The sequence below is a fragment of the Bombus impatiens genome, unplaced genomic scaffold (genome assembly GCF_000188095.3).
Source record: "Bombus impatiens unplaced genomic scaffold, BIMP_2.2 scf_0670, whole genome shotgun sequence".
In the NCBI taxonomy this organism is placed as follows: domain Eukaryota; kingdom Metazoa; phylum Arthropoda; class Insecta; order Hymenoptera; family Apidae; genus Bombus; species Bombus impatiens.
The window spans coordinates 236,249-261,630 of NT_177089.1; the positions used below are offsets into that span (position 1 = coordinate 236,249).

General features: G+C 36.7%; 2 protein-coding genes across 2 annotated transcripts in view; both read left to right on the forward strand.

Moving 5' to 3' along the window:
* LOC100745467 overlaps window positions 1-13,345 on the forward strand; it is a 22,187-nt gene extending 8,842 nt beyond the window's left edge. Inside the window, exons 3-6 of the mRNA XM_024370157.2 lie at window positions 2,042-2,144; window positions 2,223-2,308; window positions 4,948-5,052; window positions 9,099-13,345. Of these exons, the coding sequence (XP_024225925.1) occupies window positions 2,042-2,144; window positions 2,223-2,308; window positions 4,948-5,052; window positions 9,099-12,478 (3,674 nt within the window). The 3' untranslated portion in view covers window positions 12,479-13,345. The remainder of the gene's footprint in view (window positions 1-2,041; window positions 2,145-2,222; window positions 2,309-4,947; window positions 5,053-9,098) is intronic.
* Window positions 13,346-15,376: 2,031 nt separating this feature from the next.
* On the forward strand, window positions 15,377-25,059 carry LOC117152120 (dynein heavy chain 10, axonemal-like). Its single transcript, XM_033322798.1, has 20 exons — window positions 15,377-15,578; window positions 15,655-15,710; window positions 15,808-16,041; window positions 16,370-16,492; window positions 16,726-17,018; window positions 17,331-17,487; window positions 17,570-17,833; window positions 17,908-18,098; window positions 18,359-18,927; window positions 19,596-19,889; window positions 20,168-20,323; window positions 20,395-20,630; window positions 20,692-20,841; window positions 21,116-21,376; window positions 21,546-21,733; window positions 22,302-22,581; window positions 23,008-23,252; window positions 23,465-23,711; window positions 23,978-24,250; window positions 24,607-25,059. Exons 1-20 carry the CDS (start codon window positions 15,377-15,379, stop codon window positions 25,057-25,059), a joined length of 4,872 nt encoding a protein of 1,623 aa, XP_033178689.1.
* The last annotated feature ends 323 nt before the right edge of the window (window positions 25,060-25,382 follow it).

Here is a 25,382-nt window from a genome sequence, read left to right on the forward strand (position 1 = left end):
AAGTCGAAAATATAGAATAAAAATTTTTCGTTCGAGGCTTTGTTTTCGAGAAAATCGACTTTGAATTTTCGCTCGGTACGCGTGCACTTTATCGCGTCTCGTTATAACGGATCTCACTGTAGATCGTTGTCTCGATGGAAAAATTAAAAAAAAAAATTTTTATTCTATATTTTCGACTTCTTTTTTTGCGTAGAATCACCCTCTTTCCGCTTGTACCACCAGTTACCAACCACCCTGTATATATATCTGTATGCGTATTAGAATTCTGCCCTGAAGTATTGGGTTGGCAATTAAGTGATCGCGGATTTTGTCAATACCACATAATGACAAAATCCGCAATCACTCAATTGCCAACCGAATGACTTTAAATAGTTTTTGAGACGATTAGTAGCTTGTGGTCAGAGAGACGAGGAAAACGAGAAGTTAATATACGAGGATGTTACTAAATTGTATTGGTCGGATAATATTGGTTAACAAATTTGTTAAATAACTAGTGGCCTGTGGTTAGAGAGACGATAGAAGTACCAAATGAATATGTACGTGTTAGAATCTTAATAAATCACAGTCTTTTCGTTAAATTAACGTTGGAAAAATTCTAGTTGGTCGCCTTAACCAATTTCGTTTGAACGAATAATAGATTGCAATGGAAGGAGCAATGAAATTAAAAAACAAATTATTACGATCCTAATAAATCACGGCTTTTTCATCAAACTGTCATTATAACCTGTTTCTTGAATAAATTGATCGCCACTTCTTTATTACGCATATAAATTTAGTAAACCGGGTATCGACGAAATCGAGACGAGCTGGCCTCGGTCAGTTTCTCAAACACGACTGCGAGGACGAGAAAACAAATCGATTTAATTAATCTAATTGAAATAATTATAAACGACTGTCTAATCGATTACGAGAGACGCGAACGTTTAACGCTATTAATAGCGTTAAAAGCCCGTCATCGGATAACGCTAATCGATCGTTTGTGCTCGCTAACATCTCGAAAATTGATCGAAATTTCCTACTTTTACTTGCTGCTTGGCAAACTTTCGAATTCGTTTCGCGACATAGAACGCCTTCTTTCTCTTACGACGAACAAAACGCGCCAGCTTTTTCAACGCACGTTCAAATATTCTCGAAATAGAGCGCTCGAGTACTGGTTCTAACGTATAATACTAAACGAGTCACCTCGAGTGGTTCGCTTTCGAACTCGATGGATGCCTATAACCGGATCGTGAGGCTATTGTCTCGCTCGACTTTGTTGTTTTACATGATTGGATGACAGTCGAGGGAAAGATGGTCATTAGAAGCGACGAGCTGTGAATGAGTGTATCGATTAGAGGGGAATCGTAAAGGGACGATGTTATGTTGTTGCGGGGGATCCGGCGTTGGAGGAGCAGCGATGTACGCGTATGTAACGCGAAGTAGAAAGTGGAATTCGCGGATCGGGAGGAGATGATAAGCGGCTACGCCATGCGTTTCCTTTGCAAGCGTTGGAAATGGAAATAAACGCTGCTGTATCGACCGAGACATTGGGAAAACTTGCAGATCCGAAGCTTGGGAATTCAAACGTTGAAATTAATCTTACGGGGTACAAGAGGAATTTGAAAAAGTTTGCAGATTAATCTCTCGAAGGACGCATTTTTTAAAGTCAAAAAGATATAGCATTCTTCGGAACAGGTACCGATGTATCCTACGATCGAAGATCGAGCGTATAACTGCTGCGATTCATCACGCGGAAGACGAGAAGAATTTTAAAAAGTTTGCAAATTAACCTCTCCAGAGAGGTATTTTTTAAAGCTAGAAAGATATTTCTTCTTGCAAAGACGTATCGATATCCTCGATGTTTCATAAAGTGAACATAATTCCAGTGGTTAACCGTGTTTTGCATATTATTTTTCTCAGACTACATACACGATTTTTATTCTACTTGGAATTATTATTATTATTATTATTATTATTATTATTATTATTATTATTATTATTATTATATTTTTAATCATTCGCCTATGTAACATCTCTAGTAGAGGCACTCCTCTTTGTACAGATCTCGTGACGCTGGTCTTATGCAACATTCACGGCAGTCTTGAACATGAAATTCCAAGGAGGAGCTTCCTGTCACGAAGAGCCATTGATGGTACCAGGGGGAGGTATTGCGTTCGTTTCGTTTCGCGTGTATTCACGCGGATGCGTGCGTACGATTAAACAAGCCTTCGATGTCGTTTCAGGAAGTTCTTCGATCCGGAAGAAGAGGGAGCGTTCGACAGTTACGGATCTGCTGGTGGCCAGTACGATCCATACCAAGAGAAAACAGGTAGATTGTTCGTTTCTTGTCTTTTTTTTTCTATGAAATTCCTTACTAATTAACGCGTAGCGATTTTAATGATTTAATTTTATGCCAATTAACCGTAAAATCACGAAATTCGTCGAAACGACGAATTATCTTGTTTTATCGAGATGCAACGTACAGGGGAATGTAACTTGAAATTGTAATTATCTTAACTTTCGATCTCGTAAAATGATATAAAGTGACATGTAATCGAGCGAGATGATATATCGTTCGAATGATCATTTTTCAAGTATCTTATTTCAACAATGTCCGAGTCTATATCACCGTGTGTTACTTAAAGTGTGAAAAATTTCTAACGTCTGGATTTAATATCGCTGCCAGATACTGTCAGCCATCGTAATAATTGATAACTGGTTGAACAATGCTACCTAACAAAGTCGATGGCACTGTGAATAGAAAGATCCTTAACAAGGAACGACGATAACTATCTGTAAAGTGATTCTATGAAAATAATCAGTCGGAGAATGGGGACGGGTCAAGGAGTCCCTTCGTTTTCTCGCAATTTCTAATATAAAAACTAAAATTGACTTTCCATTAAATCTCCACTGCGCGGAAGAATTCTCGTTAACATTTCTCAATTTTCATCTTTAGATTTTATTTGCCTGCAATCACAGTTACTTTATTCTTATGTCCCCAGCAATTAATAACTCGTGACATCATTTTTATTCATTGACACGATTATTTAATACGTCTACAGTCAACAAAGAGCATTGTCATAGGAACGGAGGTGCGAATAAAAAGGACTCGCAATATGCTAATTCTCCGACGCTTAGGCGGTATAATGTTGTTCATCTTGTTTCTTTTTCTTCGATTAATTGCGCGTTGACACCGATTCCATCGATCGATGCCAGTGTTGTTAAAAACAGACACTCGTTATGAATGATCGATCATTAGAAACGAGGATTCGTGTTGCAAAATATTTCCAAGATTCTCGGTATCTTCTGCATTTCTGCAATTTTATATTCCCATATTCTACGTATATTTTCAAGATTCTACGTGGCTTCTAAGCAGCCTCACGAAAAGTACAAAATTACTGCTCCTCTCGACAAGCGTAAGACTGTTTAACGCAAGGTACAATCAATCTTACACCAATCCGAAGAACTTCTCACTAGGACGATGATCTATCAAAACGAGGCAAATTAGTATCGACACCTTTAACATTAAGCACAGAAATTACGAGGAAATCGATGGGTGAATCTAAATTGCTATACGAAGATCCTCCATTAAAGATATAATTGCGAGTTACAGTCTCTTTTACAGGTACGAAGGAAAAATCCTGATTACCGAGATTATTAATAATTTTTCTTTATTTTTCCATCTTCGCAAAGTATGAACCTACATAGTTAAATACCGAGTGATAGACGTTCCGTTGGATTAAAAAGCAGAGTCGTCGGACGAGGACATTATCAAGTGGCGTGAAAGGCGTTAGGTATGACGGATGATGGAAAAATCGCGCCATAGGTCACGTGAAACCTCTCGCGACTTACAAGAAGCAAACCAAAGAAATCACGTGCGGCGCTGTAAACGAAGCGAACACGTCCTGTTAAATGTCACACACGCTGGATTATCCTGACGAGGTGTTTTTCACGACCTTGACTCACCAACGAGCCATTATGCTCCTTTATGTAAGGCCTGGCACGTGATGATTCAGTTTCTCCACGTGAAATCTGTGTTGGTCGAAGCTTTCATTTTAATCATTGTTTATTCGGTTTTGAATATTTCTTTTCTGGCTGAGCAGATATTTTACATTTATACTTTCTACGATTACGTATTATCTTATCGAATTATATATGAATAACCTTGTCCTCTTTAAATAAATTCTGTTGTATACTGCACGGAGAAATGAAAGAATAAAATTCAATCGATAATTTTCTCATTATTTAAAATCTACCATGATTGGATTTATTGTAATTTTACTTTATCTTCGAAGTTGAAGAATCGACGAAGAAATGGATATTGAAATAAATATTTTATGGAACATAGAACAAAGAGATTTAATCGAATTCCAATGATTCTTTACTTTTACGAAATGGATCACTTGTATAATTTATCTAAAGATCTGGTGGAGTACAAAAGAATTTTTTTAACGATTTTTCACTAAAAAGTCTAAGAACCTGAAATTTGATATTTAGTTGTTGAAAAAGTGAAAGTTTCTATGCTTTGCAAGAAATTGGAGTTTTAAACAAACGTAAGTGTGTTTGCTCGAACAAACAATTAACAGGCCATTCATAATCATCGTAACATTTACCATAATTCAGAATGTATACCTTTCGTTCTTAGCATATACGAGCACAATCATCGCATCGTTCAAAGTTCATTGAAATGCTCACAGTCATTCGATGATATTTATTTAATGTCATGCTAAGACGATCTGCAGATGCTTGCCATTCTCTCCAATTTGTTACTACAATATACGATGTAATTTTGGAATATCTTGTCGGTTTTATCGTCGATAATAACCCGCAATATAAAATCAATGGCATGGCTATCCAATTCATTTGGCTAATATTATTCACGTTTATTAATTCAACGCTTCTTGTTCGACTATTAAGCGAGCAGTGAATACTAAGCGATTGTATGTTCTTTTCATTTTTTTGTTTTAGATTTGTCAGACATTAGGAGGAACGTGCCAGGAGAACCAGGTATTGATTATCCGGCATACACGACGCTCCCTCAGACAGGTTTCACGTGCGAGGGACGCTCACGAGGTGAACTAAATTGCTCCTTTTTCTACCTTCGTAAAACTCAGTATATGGTTAAATCATTCCGGAATAAAAATCTTTACAAGATAAGAGATTTATTCGCATAGAATTTCATCATAAAGTTGATATAATTCTTACTTACCATTTATATCGTTACACATAGATTGAATTATATTTTTGTAGTTAATATAACTAATTATAGTTGTAATCTAATTATCTTGAAACAAAGGTACTTTGTATAATATAACTGTACGATAAGTTTTAGAGAAATAGTTAGAGCAATTAATTGTTAATCTAACAAGCTAACAAGTGTCTTGTAAATATCTCGATTCTCGATGGATTTCCGATTTTTTCTTCTAGAAATAATATTTCTCTTCCTCTATTCCCGGAAGCAATACATCGGCCACGTTATTTTACAATTTTGCATTCGTAATTTTTCGCTGAAATACTTGGGATTTTCAGATAATATAAGACAAAAGATTTCTGCAGTGACTGATATATAGAATCGAAGCGAGTATGTTTCTAGATGCAATTCAATTCCTCGGAATAAAATCGAAACAGATCTACGTACACCTTTACCCTCAATTTCACTTCATAATGCTGCGAATTACTACGTACACTAAGAGATTCTGTTCGGACAGCTAATGCAACCACGTCAGAGTTAGTCAATTTTCACATAGCAATCAATGGTATGACCGCTTGATCTTAACCATTCGAAAGAAAGCGGTTGAAATTGGCATCTATATTAATAAAATTCATAGATTGCTTGAAATTGAACGTATTTGTCGTGAATATCTTTCGAATCAAATGGAAGAGAATATTCACTTCCTCTGTGAACAGAGCAGTAAAAGTAAGAAAATTCTCGATACAATAATATGCTTAATAATAATAATATAAAATCTTTTTTAAATCTCAACTTCCTTTTGGGATTCGCATGTTTAATTACGTAAACTTTCTCATTTATGAAGAATATTAAATCAATCGTATGAAACTGCAATGGTATTGATCTTAACCATTCAGGTTGAAAGAAAGCGGTTGAAATTGGCATTTATATTAATAAAATCCATAGATCGCTCGTCCGATTGTTCTGCCAGAGTTCGTAAAAACGAAATTGAACGTATTTGTCGCGAATATCTTTCGAATCAAATGGAAGAGAATATTCACTTCCTCTGCGAACAGAGCAGTAAAAGTAAGAAACTTCTCTATATAATAATATACTTAATAATAATAATAATAATTTCCTTTTGGGATTCGTATGTTTAATTACGTAAACTTTCTCATTTATAAAGAATTTTAAATCGATCGTATGAAACTACGATCTTCGGTATTACCCTACTAAATTTAAATCCTGCAAAACGACATTTAGTATATACCAATTATTAATAAAAAATATTAGAACAAACGGTTTCCAGAGTGTACGTATCCCATTAAAGATCCACGTGCATCAGCTTTATCCTACGACCGATTACCATTGATTCACACGTGTTTCACGCTTTTCCACATGCAGTATCGATGTCAAGGATGTCTCTCACGCACACGATGCTAGCACGTGCGACCTGTGAAATCCATTCGCAGTATTTTCTTCGGTTTCGCAATAGGTCAGCGTTGCACTAGCCGTGGGGCGAAACTTGTCGTAAAAATCGCACGAAAATGTTTGCCGATGTACATTTCAGCTGGAAAGGCAAACGTTCGCGTCGCCCAACGAAACGTATTTATCTTTGGCTACGCGTGTTCGTTCAAGATCTGGTATGAATCTTCTTCTTGCGTCTTATGAAAACTTTCAGCTCGTGGAACGTTGCCAGAAGCAAAGTAACGATAACAATTGAAACTTAGGAAATTGTTGGAATTTTTAGAAAATTTTTATACAGAGTCGAAGAAGAGAGGTTCGATTTCCTGATTTGGATTAGATTCGAGTTCAGTTTGAATCGGGTTGATAGAAATTGAAACTTGTCAAATCCATACAGTCGCTGAAAGTCCTCCAGAGAATTGTTGATATAATCTGACTGATAAAAATTAGGGACTTTTAAACGTTCATACCGACGAGAAAATAATCTTTTGCCAGTTTCACGATTCTTTGCTGTGAAAATAACAGGTTCGTTGGCGATTTCGTCCACAGACTTAATTACAGTTATGAACAACGACCATTTAGATAAGTGGCACGAATATGAACGAGTTTCAGAAGGCAAAAGAAAGTACAGTCTCAGTGTAATACTCTGTTATATAGTTTCTTTATTGAGCAATATCCTGATAATCTTGTACAGTTATACGATGTTCCTGCAGAAGCAACAGAATGTCGGCGAAAGCGACTCAACAATAAGATAAAGGCCAGACGGATAATCCAAACGATTCTGACGCGAGGCAATCGCCGTTCAGAAGCTTAGTATGCTGTTATTCAGCTGGTTACAAATCGGCACGGTGTTTGACTTTTGCCGATGGAAAATAGCGAAAGCTTAATATTTTATCTTACTGTATGGGAATTTTTCAGGAGGAAGATTTCAGTTTTTTCTTTCCTTTGAAAAGGGAATTACTTTGAAGTTTTTTAAAAATTAATTTTTTAATTCTGACGTTTGATTAAAAATTTGTATAGAAAGAGGAGTTGAATAGTTTCAGTTTCGAATATTAAATTAAATTTATTCTATATGCGTGTGTGTAAAGAAATTAGCCAAAACTTGCAACGTCTTCTTGCAACGCATGTAATTGGGATCATCGCGAACTTTACAGAACCTGTCATTCTTTTCCAAATTTATCCGTGTTTAATGGAAAAGTGTTCGATTTTTGGTCATTTATTTCGTCCTAAATTTATAGAATAAAACGTCATGCGATTCGTGTTCCTTTATTTCATCCTGTTTAGTCTTTCTCCAAGTTTTAACAGCTTCTAGCTCGCTGGATGTTGGCCGTATCAAAAATTTGTCCAGAAGATGGAAATTGTTTTTTTACTTATAGGTTTGCGACGTGATTTTTCCTGGTTGTTGGCTAGCTTAGGCGACAGACAGTACAAATATGATTACCCTAATATGATTACAAAAAGGAAATTAAATACTCACATCCTCGATCTCTCTTTCTATCGACTCTGTTACGATAAATTGTTTGGTTTTCTCGTTTGGTTTCAATAATTTGTTGTTGGTTTCTAAAAAGCTAAATCACGCTATCTTATAGCGAAATTGAAAAAATGTCTAACACGTCCAACTGGCATTAAATCAAACGCAATTCTAAAATAAAAATCGAAGCCTCACGACTTCGACTTTTCCTTCTTTCCTGAAAGAAACCTCGGTAACTACTTTTAATGCGTCATCCATCACTGTTACGTTCGATACACACGATATCCATTTTCTTGTCGAAAGAAATCGTGGCGAGCATTCATAGAATGAAGAAAGCAACTTAATTGAAATTTCCAAGCAGCAGGTCATGTCGCGATGAACACTGGGGCGTCTTTTGTATCGCGAGTCTAAACTCGCGGAAGAAACCGCGTTATTAGATAATTCAAAGGAAGAGAGAAAGATGTGGAACAAGCATAGAAACGTCGTCTCGCGTCCCTTACGTAACGCGCATAATACTTAAACATTGCTTATTGCACGATTATCTTAAATTGAAAAAAACTGAATAAAGGAAGATTTAGGAGACAGGAGCACGGATTGACCAAGTATCGATTGAATAACGGGTCGAATTGTTCATATTTCGTTTTGGTAAATCGTTGAAATTCTTTTGGAAGATATAGTGTTATCATCAGAATGAAAAATAAAATACCCAGTTAGTCGTATTGAAATATCGAAATTCAGGGAATTGGAATCTAAATTTCTCTACTAACTAAGAGAAAAATAGGAAGAAAGAATTAGAAAAATTTTTCAAGTACGTGAAATGTTTCAGTCTCTTATAAAACTCTCTTATGGATTAAAAATAGTAATTGAAAGAATGATAGAGAGCTTTAGAAATGTCTGCCATCCGAACACTCGGATATTCAAAAAGTGGAAATATTGCAGATTTTGTATTTCGATATCGAAGATTATTACGGAATCTCATAATCTAAAAAAATAAACATTTCTAATTTTCCTTAGGGTACTACGCGGACGAGGTGGCGGGATGCCAGGTTTTCCATGTGTGCCACGACGTATTGGTCTCCTCCTTCCTCTGCCCCATAGGCTCTGTATTCAGCCAAAAGCTGCTCACCTGTGACTGGTGGACCAAAGTAGACTGTTCAGCTAGCAGCAAATACATAGACGTGAATCGCAACAGTTACCAGCAAGATGACGACGAGATGATTCGAAACGCTTACGCAATGATCAGTCTCCAATCAGGAACAGACGTGACCAAGGATGGTCTGGTAGATCCTGATCGAACTGGAAGCGTGGTGGACTATCAGAGAGGTCCAGGAAGAATCCTCGACTATTCGTCAGTTGACACAACAGGAAACGACTTGAGGACCAATTTCGAAGACTATCGTAGACCTGCCAATCGAGATTTCCTGCCACCCTATCAACTCAAAGACAAAAAGCCGGAAATTAGTGGAAATTATCAAAGCAAATTCTATTCTAGCGAGAAATCCAGGTCTCCCTACGAAGATTCGCCGATTATTCGAGTTCAGAAGATCAACGATCCAGGATATGGAAACCAGAGGAACAAAGATTTCCAGGAGACCTATCGAAGGCCCAACGAGTTCACCAATCAGTTCCAACCATCTTACGCACCTACTGTACCGACTGTCACCACTACAACTAGAAGATTTTACTCTCCAACTGTCCCTACCACATTCAAATCGTCTACTTTGGCATACAACAAGTTGGACCAGGCGATAGACAGCTCTGAATATTATCTTTCGCGCAGTAGGTCAAACAGCTTCGTCACTCCTCCTACCAGAGTCTTCTCGAACGACGACAAGAGTAGACAGGATTTAGGAAGAGACTTGAAAATATCTGAAGCTGTTTCTTTGAGGAAACCGAACAGGGATGACGATTATAGTAGACAGGAGAGTTACGAGTATGATTACGACGATGTCAATAGCGACGAAACGAGAGACGAACGTCCTAAAGAGAGATTCCAGGTGAGAGTTCTCGACGATTTTAATTACAATCGTACCAAAGTGTCGAACGGAGGAAGTTCTTTGTTTGATAGGGTCTACGCAGGATTCAACCACAACAGCAACAACGAAGAACCTCTGGACGACTTCGAAACGAGAGGTAGCATTGGTCTAGGCCACGCGTTTCGTCAGTCGTTCAGGGGAATCTCGGTTGACGAACAGAATCCTGCGAGAGACGAAACCAAAGTTTATGGTGAAACTCAAAGAGGAATTAATTTCAATAAAGAAGAGATTAAGTACACCTTGGTCAGACCGGAGCCTACGCGTTATCCCGCAGAAAAGAAAGAGGAAACGACTGAACAATACCAAAGAAACGATCAAAGAGACACCAAAACGAATAAGGAAGAATTTCTGAATAATTTCAATACTTTCCCATCAACGACCGCTTCGTCAATTATCGAAAGTACCATCAAAGCAAGCACGAATCTTCACGAACCACGTTCTTCGATATCAAATGGATCGAGTGATTTGAACAATTCTACTGACGTAAATTCCGAATTTTTTAATGAGAAACATTCCATCGATACAGAGGACAGTGGTTCTCAAACGTCTAGACCAGTCGAATTTCTAGAATCTCCTCAAAAGACGCAAAGTAAGTTCCAGATAAAGGTGCCAGATATACCTGAAGGATCCACTTTATTTAATCGTTACACGACTCAGAATGATGAACCTAGTTCAAAGACGACTGAGATACCGAGGTTCCAGAGCATTGGTTCTGACGATTATGTCGATCAGTCTACTTCTTTCGATAGAAACACAGGAGTAACGACCAATTATGGAAACGCAGAGATCTCTGAAGACTCCAGTTTGCAGAATCATGGTAGTACTGTGGCTAGACCCCTAGTACCCTCCACTGGATCGTGGTTTTCTTCCTCTTTCTCCGATCAATCGAATACCAAAAGTCCAACGAAAGATTACACCAGGCCCGAAGAAGGTGAATCTCCTCACACAAATCATTTTGATCCTTCTTTCAAATCTACGAACGACACTGAAGAGAAACTTGAGGATAATAAAAAGAGTGAACTTCGGTTTACCACAGATGATGCTGTTCAGAATTCCAGGACGATTTCTGTGAGTGCAAGCACCGTGTCTCCGCCAAAGATTATAAAAGCTATAACATCCTCGGGTTTCGTGAACTCTTCAGGAAGTGTTTCAATAATTAAAACTCCCGAAGAATTGTCGACACAGGGACCGATCGGAATTTCGACATCTCCCGTAACTAAATCTGTCGATATTGAATCTTCGGTGTCAACTTTCAGACCTGTAACGCATAGGAGCATAGAATCAGGCAGAAGATCGGAAGAGAAGTCGAAAGATGACAGAGATAGCGTAGAAGCCTCGACCGTGAATGCTTTACTTGGATCCATCATGCCAGAAACTCTAAAGCACATCGAAGAAGCTATAGAGAAGAATAATTCGCCTTACCAAGTGACGTTGACGATGAACAAAGGCGCGGAGCTGATACCTACCGGACAAGATATAATTAGCAAACTGATAGCCCAACAGGGCAAAGAAACGTCGACTCTCAATGACGAGATACACGAACTAGAAATAATTAGATCTTTGGAGCCAGAAGTTCATAGAATGACAGAGTTACAGATCACTGCGGCGAATATTTCGGACGCGAGAAATGCGTCTAACTTCGGAAACGATTTTATCAATTCCGATCTAACCGATTTTAAGGCAAACAACCCGAATACAGTCAGTCTTCTTCAACTGATGTCGGAATTAATGAAACATGACCGAGTTCCTCGACCATTTTCCCTGTCAGTCGCTCAAAATCCGGAGCTACAGACAGTAAATTCGAACGTGCAACAGCCGGATGAAGCGACATTTAGGTCTCAAGAGAGTTCTGCGCTGCCGAACTTGAAAACTTCTGCTCCTCGATCGAAAGAAGGGATTCTGGATCAGCTAGAGCAGCATTTCGGAGAACCTCTTTACAGAGAACAGAAAAAGATATTTGATCTTCCTGAGAAACAGAGGTCGATTGATTTCCAGACCGCAGTTCTTTTTAGGAACACGAACAAATACGAGGAATCCAGCACCGATAAGACGATCGTGCCGATTGCTCAAACGAATTCTAAGATAGATATTAGGTCGACGACGACATCTACGCCGAAGACCACGTTTGCCACGAAATCCGAGAAGACTGTGGTGAAAACAGAATTTGTTCCATCGATTGGATTCTCTTTTGACACCGACGAGGGTAGAGAAGAATACGTCGAGGCTGTTTTAGGTGGCCTGATCGAGCCACAGGCAGCAGAAAGTCAGAAGAAAGAAATTATCTCGAAAGAGAAACCAGAGGGAGAGACGATTTTGAAAAAGAATGAAACAACAAAAAGTGTCCCAGAAGAGATTTAAGGGTTGTTTCTAGGATGATTTTTCCAAGGATGAACTTAGGTTTAGAACGAAATCTGTGATGTCCTGCCGTTTCGTGCTTTCTATGATAGATCTTCTCGACTATCTTTTTTCTTCTCCCTTAATCGATATTTTTGAATATTTTCTCTTTTATTCTCGGGGGTATTACGAGTTCGAGACTTTTGTAATTAACGTCCCTTCCTTCGTGATTGAAAAATATAACGAATCATTGAATACAGAGGGATTATGGTATAATAATTTGAAATGGGGGATTAATAGTTTTTTTACCATTTATGTTGCGAGAGAATTAAACAATCGAGAGGATTACAAGTACGAAATTTGTATGAAATTAACGTTCCTTGTTTCGTGATTTAAAATTTCAACGAGCTTTTGATGGAAGTCTTGGAAGACGGAGATTAATATTTCTTGTTACCATTTATATCGTAAGCGAAGAAAAAGGGCTGATATATAATTAGTTTCATTAACTCTTTCTAGGATATTCTTACTTTTAATTAAATCGACTAACATAACAGTGAGTTGGGTGTAAAATGTCTTTAAGGTTTTAAGATAGAACTAGACGTAACATGTATAAAATGGTAATTATATTATCGTTGTTGATAAGATCTATCATTGGTCTTCAGAAAAACAATATCGTTACTATTTGATAATACAAAATACGTTTTACTAACTTGATAACCTACCAATGACAAGGAACAGGGTTTCGATACTGTAAACTATAGATTCGTAGATGTGTGTGTTAATGTATGTACGAGTGTGCAAGAAACAATAGTAATTATACGACTATTAAATTGTACCTTATGTAACCCAACATTCTAATGATTCTTAAATATATCCTATCGTTGCGAAGAAGAGCTTCTTTATTTCCTTTTGAAATTCCTTTAGACTTGAAAACGTTGAATCTTTTTAAACTTGGTTATTTAAAATTTAGAATTCGATTAGTTTGAAATTTTTTAATATCCTACGATTCGAAATTTTGAAAACTCGAAAATCTGGAGTTTGGAAATTAAAAGATTCGAAAATTATTCGATTAGATATTTGTCGTTAAATACAAACATTCAAGATTTAAAAATCAACGTTTGGAAATTCGCAAGGACTGCAAATTTTCCCACTTTTCTCTAGTTTGCCTCTATTCGCAAAACGTTGGTTATTTGCCATGGCAACATCGATACATCAAGTTTCGTAATTCGTACGCGTTTAATCGATTCATAGTGTACAGTGCTAGGTTAAAGTGCTCAAGCCTCCTTATAAACAGTCTACGAATCTTATCGAACGATTAAGTAGTCAAATAATTAACATTTTGAGTCAGAATTATTATAAAAGCAAGAGCAATGGCACAGCTATTTTAATGTACTAAAAGAATAAAGATTTTGCATGACACGTTGAAGTTATCAAACTTTTGAAAATTCTTTAAGAGGATACCATTACGAAAGCTTTAATTGATCAAATTATGGCTGAGTCAGAAAGCGAATCTGTAAAACCTGACGTCGAAGGCGAAGACGAAGAAGATGAAGATAACAAAACGGATGCCCACAGTTTACCAAGTAAACAATCTTTGATACACATGGACTATCGGTAATAAAATAAATACACATTTCTACGATTTAATAAACACAAATGATTAATTGAAACAAATGATTAATTTTGATAGGATAATGTGGATACGGGACAGAGTGATGAAATTTTTGGGTATAAGTGGTCACGAGCTGCTCTTCTACAAACTTCTAAATGTAAATAACAACTTATATCGAAATTATTGAAAAGCAATCGAATATTCTTTAGATATTTCTACCGATCTGCAATAGAATAACATCTCGTCCTTCTCGAATCAAAGCCACGAATATGCAAATTCTAGAATGGTCCGTACAACGAAAACGAAATCAGTGCAGAGATTTATTTCACTCGAAAGAATCGGTATACTTGAAGACATAGAAAATCATTTCTTTTTAAACGATTTTTCATACTTTCTCGTCAACTTTCGCCTTTACCTCACCTTTGCCACGAGAGAGAAAATAAACGCGCGATTCGAAACTATAGGCAAACAATCGATACTTCGAGGACAAGCTACTCAATTTTCTGCTACTGGATCTCTATGGTGTGACCGATCTTGAGAGAAAGGTGATCTTTTTCTACTGCACCTATTCCACTGAAATCATCCACGTGGAAGTTCCGGTCTGGGAAAGTAAGTAGTTCATCTTTCTTAAACTAATTACAGCGAACACGAATCAGATAGATTATTGTATCGACTCTAAGGATATAAATTACTTTGTTATTGATGGATGATAGGCAAGCACGGTGTTGGTAAATTAGCCGCTTTGACGGCATTGTCGATGAAAAGGAAAAGTCGTAAGTTGAGAGGAAGAACCTTTGGTAAATTGTATCTTTAACAATTCAATTTTGTCGTGCACAGTTTGGTAGAATCCTGTTACATTCCATCCTTCCAATGGATTACTGGTTTGGTAAATCATATTTCCAACGATCCAAGTGACTTTTTTATCCACAATTTTCCACCTTCTGTTACGTTCTGCCCTTTTGATAGTTCACCTTTTTGGTAAATTGTATTTTCAACGCTTCAAACGAATTTTCTATGCACAGTTTGTTAGATTTTTTGTCTCTGTGGGGTCAATCAAAGCGTAGGATTGTCGTTTATGGATTTATGCTTCGATCAAAGTGCCAAAGCACGTGTTTGGTATTTACAGCTAAGCTACTGGATTGATAGTCGCACGTCGAACGTACGACGAGTTATAACGTCAATGATAATCCACAGGAAAGGCGGAGAAAGTTTCACAAAAGGAAAGAAAGAAACGAAGAGTAAAGAAAACAAAAGCAAAACCGTCCAAGCTCGATCCGCTTGCTCTTTTGCGTCAAGTCGAGGTATCCACGATGACAATTCAATCGGAGCAAAAATCAATGATAAGTACTCGTATCGACGAGGACACGGAAGATACAGAAGACGAAGGGGAGGAGGACGAGGGAAGGGAGGAGGAGGAAGAAGGAGAAGAAGGCGATTCGCGAGAAGCGAAAGAGATAGGAAGTGGCGATACAATTTTTAGAACGAAAGATCCGGAGAAAAGTGCTTCGATCGGTAAATTACACGAATGTTATTGCAATTATAAAATAAATATATTCGATGAAACGATCCCGATTCTTCTAATTTTTAGACACTCCAGGCTTCGTACCACCGCCAGGAGAAGAACACAAATATATTATGACCAAGGTACTCGATTACATCCGCGTACGACGTTATCGTTCGTTGATTAAAACACGAATACATTTTAAATACGAAAGAAACGAAAGGAAAATTTGTTGCATAGAAACTAGTGGAAAAAGTACGAAAAATACCAAACTTGCACATGATATGCGGTAAAGTGGATGGTAGCAGAACAGACTTGCATGACGTTACTTTATTCTACTTCCTGAGGACTATCGACGAGGGTATACCAAACTTCGATTCTTACATGGATTGCGATGAACAAATAACGCAGTATTTGGTCGTTGGATCTCTACAGGGGAAATTTTTGGTTTCGTTGAATAGGATGCTCGTTGAGGTAGAAAAGCATATTTGCAATAATTTATATTTTTATTTCAGTAATTTTATTTCTGTCCGGATAACGCACCAGTGTATTTATTTTATACTTTTAAATTATACATCGATAAGATTCTGCTTGCGAAAACTTTTACACGACAGATTTTTATCTTGGAGATTCTTTGTCTCGACGATATATGTTAAAAGTATACTTTGATCACAGACTTTTGACAGCCATTCTATGTTTGTTTCTTTTTTTCGTAAAATTCATATTCTTCTTCGTCTCGTAAACGTATTTATAGTTACGGAAATTCCATTTATTTTTCTTCTTCTTTTTTTTCTTTTTTCAGGTTTTTAAACCATTGGTTCAAGCTCAATTCAGAGGACCACAACTTTCAGAAGCACTCAAAGAAGAAGAGCCTGATATAGACGAGGAACGTCCTCCAAGTTTAACGGACATCATGGCAGCTCGAGTATCTAATATTACTTTCTTTGATAAAAATACTGAATTTCGTCTAAAGTATTTAAAGATATTGTACATGTAACCTGTGCGTAATGTGATACTTATACGTAGCTCGTAACGAAAACGATTTTTATCAAATTGTTCAACTTTTTACATGATAACGGATTCCAGTAGTAAGAAATTAGATTTACAATATGGTGGAACCTATATGATAGAAAATGACTTATTAAAATTGTCGAACAGAGTTCAATCTTCAGAAGACCGTCAGAATTCCGCAGGATATCTATAGTCATGGCGAAGAAAGAGGCTGATAAAAACGCAGAGGACGACGACGATGACGATGAAATAGTAGAACCGAAACATTTTCAAACGATAGAGAGGGCGAAACTGAGACGAAGACGCATCAGGACTGTAGTCAATTTCGAAGAAGCTGGAAGCAAAACGGCGTTCAAAGAGCCAATTGTACGCGTGTCGGTCGATCAGAACAGAAACGATATCCTACATTATTTGGATAGATTGATATCTAACGTCGAATGGTTAGTAATTTCTCATTATTCGTCAATATACCGCGGTCAGTTGTCGATAAGCTTTGAATCCTTACGCATTTTTACGTATTTTGCACAGTCTACATATTTTTACATCTCGAGATTTCCCACAAATGCGTAAATATTCGGAATCTATTAGGAGAGAACATTTCGCGATTTATAAAATCTCGTCACGCTTTACAAGAATATTTGATTATAAATTATTTTTCGTCTCGATAAAAGTAACTTTGCAATTTTTATCAAGTTTTAACATAGAAATAAATTAAAAAAAAAAGAAAAATGAAATTCGTGACTGTTCGTCAGGACATTGGAAAACATCGAAGGCGATATTTTGCTGACGATGCCGAATATAGCGGAACTGGATGATCCTAACGTTACTGACGAGATGTTAGAAAAGAACAAGGAAGTGATCGAGCAACTGGAAAATGTGATTATGCTGTGGGGAGTGCACATAGAAAAGGTAAATGAAATTCTTGCCAGACATTGATTTCAAGAAAATTAGACACCTTTTCAACGTCTATATCACGTTATTTAATATACAGGTGTTGGAATCGTTCCAACAAAAAGTGCCACAAGGTAGAGGTCCACTAGCAGAGTGTGATTACTGGAAGGATCGAGAAGTAGGATTGTTAATGCTGGTGGAGCAATTAAAAACTCCTATGGCCAAAAGAATGTTGGGCTTATTGAGCAATGTCCTTTCGCCAATCGCCTCGAACTTTGATTATTTTTATTCAGACTTATGGAGATGTTATACCGAAGCCAGGGATAATAATCGATTCCTGCAGACTATTTTAAGACACTTCAAGGTGAAAAGAATTATCGTGTAATTTTGATTAAAAGTTCATTCGATAACTGATATAATAACTAAGATGTATCGTAGTTGATGACAGAGTCGGATTGCTTCAAAACAATCAGTCAAGCCATTCCTCAGCTAATGGAGGGAATGAGAATGATTTGGATTCTCTCGAGTTATTACTCGTGCGAAGAGAAAATGGTTGGTCTGATGGAAAGAATTTCATGGCAACTCTGTCAGACTGTCATAAAGCATTTATCCATCAAAGACCTATTCAAGTAAGTTCCACTTCAACGAACTTTTCAAATTATTTCCAACATTTTACCATATTTTAGCGAACAATACTCTGTGGATTATTTATACGTTTAACTCTTATTGCTATATTTTATTTTCTATATATACAGAAATACTCGTTTATAAATTTTCTTTCTCTCTTTTTGCCCAGTAGATAAAAATGTCTCGTCGTCGCGTCTACTTTGATTTAATTAATTTTGTTCCATAGCATAGACACAATGTTGAAATTGCGCTCTTAATATAGAAAACCTCAGAAAGTGATTCTACAACAAACGGAAGACGCTCGCGCGATGCTGAAGAGTTGGAAAGAAGCTTACTTGAAGAATCGAGAGGATATCGAAATCTCTGGCAGAGGAATGCGTTGGGAATTCGATCAAAATCGATTGTTTAAAGGAACTGAATACATTGCCTCCGTTTGCGATGGTTTGAACCAGGTTGCAAACGTTCTTCGAGACTTTCACAATATCTTTGGACCTGATTTAAAATCGATCATCAGTGATCCAGCTCAAATCGACACTATAATAAAACGTGTTGATAGATTGATCGTCCTAATATTGGACGCAGACTTCAATATTTTCGACGAATATAACAAAGAAAATTGGGAAGCTACTATGTCTTTGTTTTACGAAGAGGTACATTTCCTGGAGAACGAGGCTAAGTTCTTTATCGACGAGTGTTTCCTGGTATTGAGAAGCGCGGAAGATGCGCTTCATATGTTGCTCAAGTTCAAAGACACCAAGACTAGAGACACAATTCATCAGCAGCTGTTGAGAAAGTTTGACGTTATCATGCAACAATTCAGCAAGGAAGTCAGTATCGTTGAGGGGATATTCAATAGAGGCAAGATATTTATTTTGGTTTTAGCAAATCTTGAAACATATTACTGGCAAATTAGTTTGTAAACGTGCTATCAAATTTTATAGCTAACGTAATTTGAATAATAGAAATGCTATAATGTACTTTATGGATATGGAGTTTTATAAGGAAATAACGAATACAGAACGTGTTTCGTTTTATATTATTTATCAAGATAAAAATCACAACGTTTGGCAGATCAGGTTTCATGTTTGTACAAAGATGCGTTGTTGTAAAACACGTGTCTGTAAAAGAAAGACACTTTTCGGACAACCTAATATCAGCCTGTCTAATGCAAACTAAAATTTATTTGCTATAAAAAGTTGCTGTTGTATTTTTCGTATCTGATAAGAGAAACGCAGGAAAGTTTTTTTTGGATACAAGGAGATAATGCTATTTCTAAATCCTTTAGACCGAATTCTTTGTCATTTTATAACAAAGTTACACTGTCAAAGGGTTAATTGTCCCAAATTAACAGCTACAAGGAAAATACGGAGATACAAGAAATTGAATCATTAGCAAATTATTTCTAAATTATTTCTAAATTATTGATAAATTATTCGAATAAAAATTCTTTACTTTGTACGAAATATTTTTAACAGTGCATCGTATGGTATTATGTTTAGGGAAACAAAATCCTCCATTATTAACGTACCATCCTCCAATGGCTGGCGCTATATACTGGGTGAGACAGTTATTTCACCGTCTAAGAAGGCCAGTCTTGATAATCCAAAACATTGAAGAGTTGAAACACAGCAAGCTGAAGATTCTAGCTTTCAGTCAATACTACGAGGTGGCCAAACAAATGAAAGCATACGAGGAATCAAAATACCAATCGTGGGCAGATAAGGCCCAGTACGTTGTGTTGGACACCATGAAGAGGAGTATCCTGAAGATGGAACGTTCTGAACCGGAACAAGGTTAACAATTTTACATAAACCAACCTTCGATTCTCCACTAAAATCGTCGGAGTAGCCGAAATAATTAATTCGCAATAACGAAGAGAAATAACGAAATCCTAAACGAGAAATTTTGATTGAAAAAGAATGATCACGCGCAGAAACATTTAGCGCGAAAAAGTTAACATGCAAATGAGTCAGGAGTTGAACCTTGTTGCAGCAATTGTTAATTTTACTACGAAACATTTTATTATTCTGCATCTTCAAATCTGTTTAACGAAGAGAAGAATTTGTTACAGGTGTATTAACATTCCCAAATATCGAGAAAAGCACGAAGAATCTGCAGACAATTCACTTGCCAAAAGGACAAAAGAGCAGAGATTTTGGATCACCTGGATCAACTCCTCAGGGATCTCTTCAAAAGGCCGAACCTGTGATGTCGAAACCAAGCATCGGTGACAGAATCTTTTTTAATATTAGGCCATCTGTCGAAGATTTTCTAACAGTTTGCGAATCACTCTGACAGAGACGGCTAGTTCTGTGGGAACGAAAGGACAGGTTAAGTCAGACACGAGAGCCGAGGTGAAAGCATCGCTTCAATCCCACAAAGATCAAAAATCGTGGACAACTTCCTCGGAAAAGCAGGCTGTCCAAACGCAAAAGATTACTTGGATGGAATTTATGAGCGGATCGATTCTCGTCGAGTGTCAGCTTCGTTTCCAAGTGAATTTCGATTGGGAGTTCTTCGAAATTATTCACGAGGTATGCTGAGAAAATTTTCCTTCGCTTCCTGTTAATTGATATTTTATATTTTCGATTACAGGCTGAGTTGATGGAGCAATTAGGTTTCGAATTAATCCCCATAGTGAAAGATGCTAGTATCCAGAAAAGTCGACTAAAGAGCGACCTCGAACTGATGGAAAAAGTGATCGACCAGTACAACGGGATGATCGATGAAATGGACAAAGCTGATGTACAAAATAATACAGAAATATTCATATTCGTTACATTCAGTGAATCTGTCCCACTTAGTTAAAATATCCTGCTTAGGATTCTTTCGTATTTAAGGATATATTGAAATATATAGATTAAATATTTTAAATTGAATAAAGAAAAACAAAGATGGCACAAAGAAGATGATAAAATTCTGGTTTTCTTCGATTTTCGAAGTGATAGATAGGATTTTTTAACTAAGAAAGGCAGAAATGGTTTGCAAAAATCCACGAACGAATTATTTATCATCGCAGATACAATTATTGAGGAACACGTTACTAGATGTTGAGAAACATATTCAGCCTGGAGTAATGCGTTTTAATTGGAACTCTTTAAATATCTCTGACTACGCTCACGATTGTGAAAAATTATTGAAAAATCTAAACTCGATCGTGGATCAGGTGAATCACATGAAGAGCGATCTTGATAACAGAATAAATAACGATCTTCAGAGTTACAACCTCTTTTCTCTTCCGCTGAGAATCTACAACAGCGAAGAATTGTTACCTTGCAAGGTATTTTCTTATATTTCCTTTCATCTATTTTTCAAATCGTTCCCCTAGAATTTTATTCATCGCGCCCGATATTCCTCTCGGCACGAAACACTTTGCCATTCAAGCTACAAATAAAGTAAATAGGGAAGCGAAATATTGAAAACGTTTCTCTTTTTCCTATTTTTCGAAGGTTTATTTCCAAGAGATAGAAAATCGAAGAATCGAATTAATTGCCGCGATGTCCACGATATATCAGTCAACGAGTCCGATACTGATAAAATTGGAAAGTCTGGTATTGGAAACGTACACTGGAAAAAGCCCATCTATGCAGCTGCTTTACGAGAAATACGAAAAGAAAATATTTTGCTCTTTTATCGCGTAAGCCTTTGTAAACGATTCAACCGGTTTTTACTTGAAAGAACGAATTAAAATAGAAAATTATTTAAAGATAACTCGTTTCATCTTAATACAAAACAAAGTTACGTTCTTTATGTTATTTCTTCCTCGTAGTTCTTCTTTAATTCGTTGTTTCAGATTGCCGCTTCTTAGCTTTGCTTCGAATCAAATTTTCTCAATCTTGGTTATACGTATTAGGTTGTCCGAAAAGTTCCTTTCGCTTTATAAGCACGACATTTTTTGTTTTATGTCATTTTATTGAATTACGTTTGATCCATTTTATTCTATTACTATAAAATGGATCATACACAAATCCATAAAATAGTATAAAATAAAAAATGTCGTGTATCTATTATTTCACTTGTGAAACGAAAGAAACTTTCGGGACGATCTAATATATGACAATCACGACGTGGAACTCTCAATAGAAAATTAATTTCTTATCAATGAATAAAAATTATCTTAAAAATGGTTAACTAAGTTAATGGTACATTATCTTATAGAATAAATCACGAGAAACGATCCCATAACAATATTATAAATTGCGCAGATGTATACTGAAGAACATAGAGACTTTCAACAGAAGTCTAATGGAATGCAAGCCGATGTTTCAAGTGGACGCCATTTTAATAGCTTCAGAAGCTGTTATAAGACCATCTCCTGGCGAAATTTATGCTACAATACTACAGAACGTGAAGAATTTATTGGAGAAGCTGAAATTATTTCCTAGATGGATGAACGGGACCTGTTTAGAGTGCAAACCGCAAACGAAGAACGAGTACGAAAACTTCGCTACAGTGACATTCTTTGAGGACGTCATGAGTATTAAAGTAAGTTATTCGTAAAATTTAATCAATGGAATTTAATAGAATCAAACGAGATCAGAGCAGATAAAAATCCGATAAAGTAGAATCACTACAGATACTAAAAAATATAAATATAAATATTTAAGAACATAATGTCCCCTACATGATGTCATTTTTAAATTACAAACAATTCGATAATTTTCATTCGATTCGGTCTCCTCCAATAATTATATTCTCTACGATTATGATTGTTTACACTCTTGAAGTAATTGAGGAATACGCGGCAAAAGTACGATAAGCCGATTTTTGTTGATTCTCTGACTTCATAACCTTACAATTATGATTATACATTTGCGATTATCTATTTCACGGATTAAAATTTGCCAATGTATGAACTAACGTTTTTGTTGTTTATGTCGAGTGTATAATCTTGTGAATACGTCTGCGTAGGTAGTGAATGATAATATACTAATGGTTCAAAGGTCGGCGCATAAAATAGCGTTGGAAGCTTGGCACTATTTGCACAGGTGGAAGAAGTATAGTAATCTATGGTCTTTCGACAAGAACTTAGCTGCTGAAAAGTTCGCAGCAACCGAACCTACACTCCACCAATATGATGATAAGTTCTCTTTCTACGACAATATTCTCCAGGAATTGACTGAAATGGATCTTTATCACGATCTTTATTGCGTACGGTAATATCTGTCTCATAATAGATTACTTTAATTCTTAGAAAGTCAAAGGATAAATTCTCACACTAACTTGGTACGTTAGGAAAGATTTACTTTAGTATATTACGTATCTGTATTCTCTATATTTATGTAGATAAATTTCCAAAAAATGCGTACAGACACGAGCAATCTAATTAGATACATTAACGTACTTGACAATGATTTCTGTTAATTAGCATCAATCTCGGTTTCCTGCTTTCTGGTATCAAACAACACGCTAACGAATGGAAGCACGTTCTCGGTCATTTTCTGCTGCATCAAACGGTTCACGATATGAACAGCTTACATCTGATAATCGAAAATTACCGAAGCGAAGTGGAGCTCGTAATCACTGGATTAGATCGTTTCACATCTGTCATGCAAGCGATCTCCGACATAAAAAAGACAGCGATTCAAGCAGAAGTTCGTTATACGACCTATCAGGTTTGTTTTATAAAAGTGCCACTACAAAATTTCAAAATAGAAAGAAGCAGTAAAATTTGAATATGCGATTTGTTTCTGCCTTTGCATGCTAATTAGATTTCTGAAAAGTGTAAAAACAAATATATCCGAAGAAATAAGAGAATGGTCCCGAGTGTGATCTTATACTATCTGACTGGTGATTTTATAAAAATCATACTAAATGAAAATCGCGTAAGAACGAAACCGATTGTGTTATATTTTATGATCGTATTATATGAAATTTTCAGGAAACCTTTCGAACTTTGCGCAGTCACGGGATATCTTTCCCTGAGGAAGACGAACAATTGGCTTACACTCTGCAACGTGACTGGGAGTCTCTATATTTGGGCGCTTTATACAGAGCTTCCACTTTAGCAAGTACTTCTGATAGATTTTCTGACATGACGCAAGAGCAGATTAATGCATTCGTGAAAGAACTCGAAGAGTTCGCAGCAGACTTCGAGGCCAATGGCCCTGGCAGTGTCGGCGAGGATCTCGAACTTGGACTGCTCAAGATGGACGTGAGTTTCGTATTTTTCCTTTTTGTTCTTATCGACATCTTCTGTTTCGTATCAATTAAAAACAGAAAAGAAAGTAAATTTCATAGTACTACTAAATCGATACGATATTCTAATATTTTTCTTTTCTTTACGCTGTAAAACAGTCCGATCGTGTCATTTATAACTCAGATGTATATAAAATCTAAATTGCGTATTATTTTATTCGGAAGAGCTAACCAATAGAAAATTATTTAAAAATTATTTTATTGATGAAACTAATATATTTGACATAGACCGTTGAACGAAACTCTTTGCGCATCCAATTTTCATCGATTTGCACTCTTCTATTTTTAAATTTCTAAACTCGAATTGCCCAGGAATACGGAAAACTGATCGCAAAATACGAAGAACGACGTCTTAGCCTGATCAATTCGGAAATACTGTTCGATCTGCCAGCGACTGACTATTCGGTTTTCTTAAAAGTCAAAAAGGACTACGAGGGCATGGAATTATTATTCGAATTGTACCAGGAACAGAAAAGTATGAGGGACGTGTGGGCGCAGACGCTTTGGGTGAACCTGAATCCTCAACAGCTGATGGATGGGATGGACCATTTTATCAGGGAATTTCGCAAACTTTCGAGATTCGTGAAGAATCTCAGCGTTGGACAGGCCTTAGATGCGAATATGAAGAGCTTCAAGAACTCTGTGCCACTGTTCATCGAATTAAAGAACGAGGCGATGAGGGAGAGACACTGGAAGCAATTAATGGAGAAAACTGGACGATATTTCGATATGGACCCAGACAGGTGCGGTGGTGGTGAAAAATAAATGACAAAATTGTGGATGGACAAGTGTCAAATTTGTGCGAAATATTTATGATGCTTTCAAAGTGGATTCCTGCGTGCGTGCGTGCGTGCGTGCGTGCGTGCGTGTGTGTGTGTGTGTGTGTGTGTGTGTGTGTGTGTGTTTTAAGTTATTAAGTGTTTTTAGAGGAATTTAAAAATAGAAGGAAATTTTGGATCAGATAGATAAAATAGAAAATCAGACAGCTTTTGGCTCTTTTGTACATTTTTTAGAAAGAGATAGAAGGAAGGTTTTATAATTAGGTTTAGGAAATAGTTTAATATTAAGATCATTTTATATGATCAATC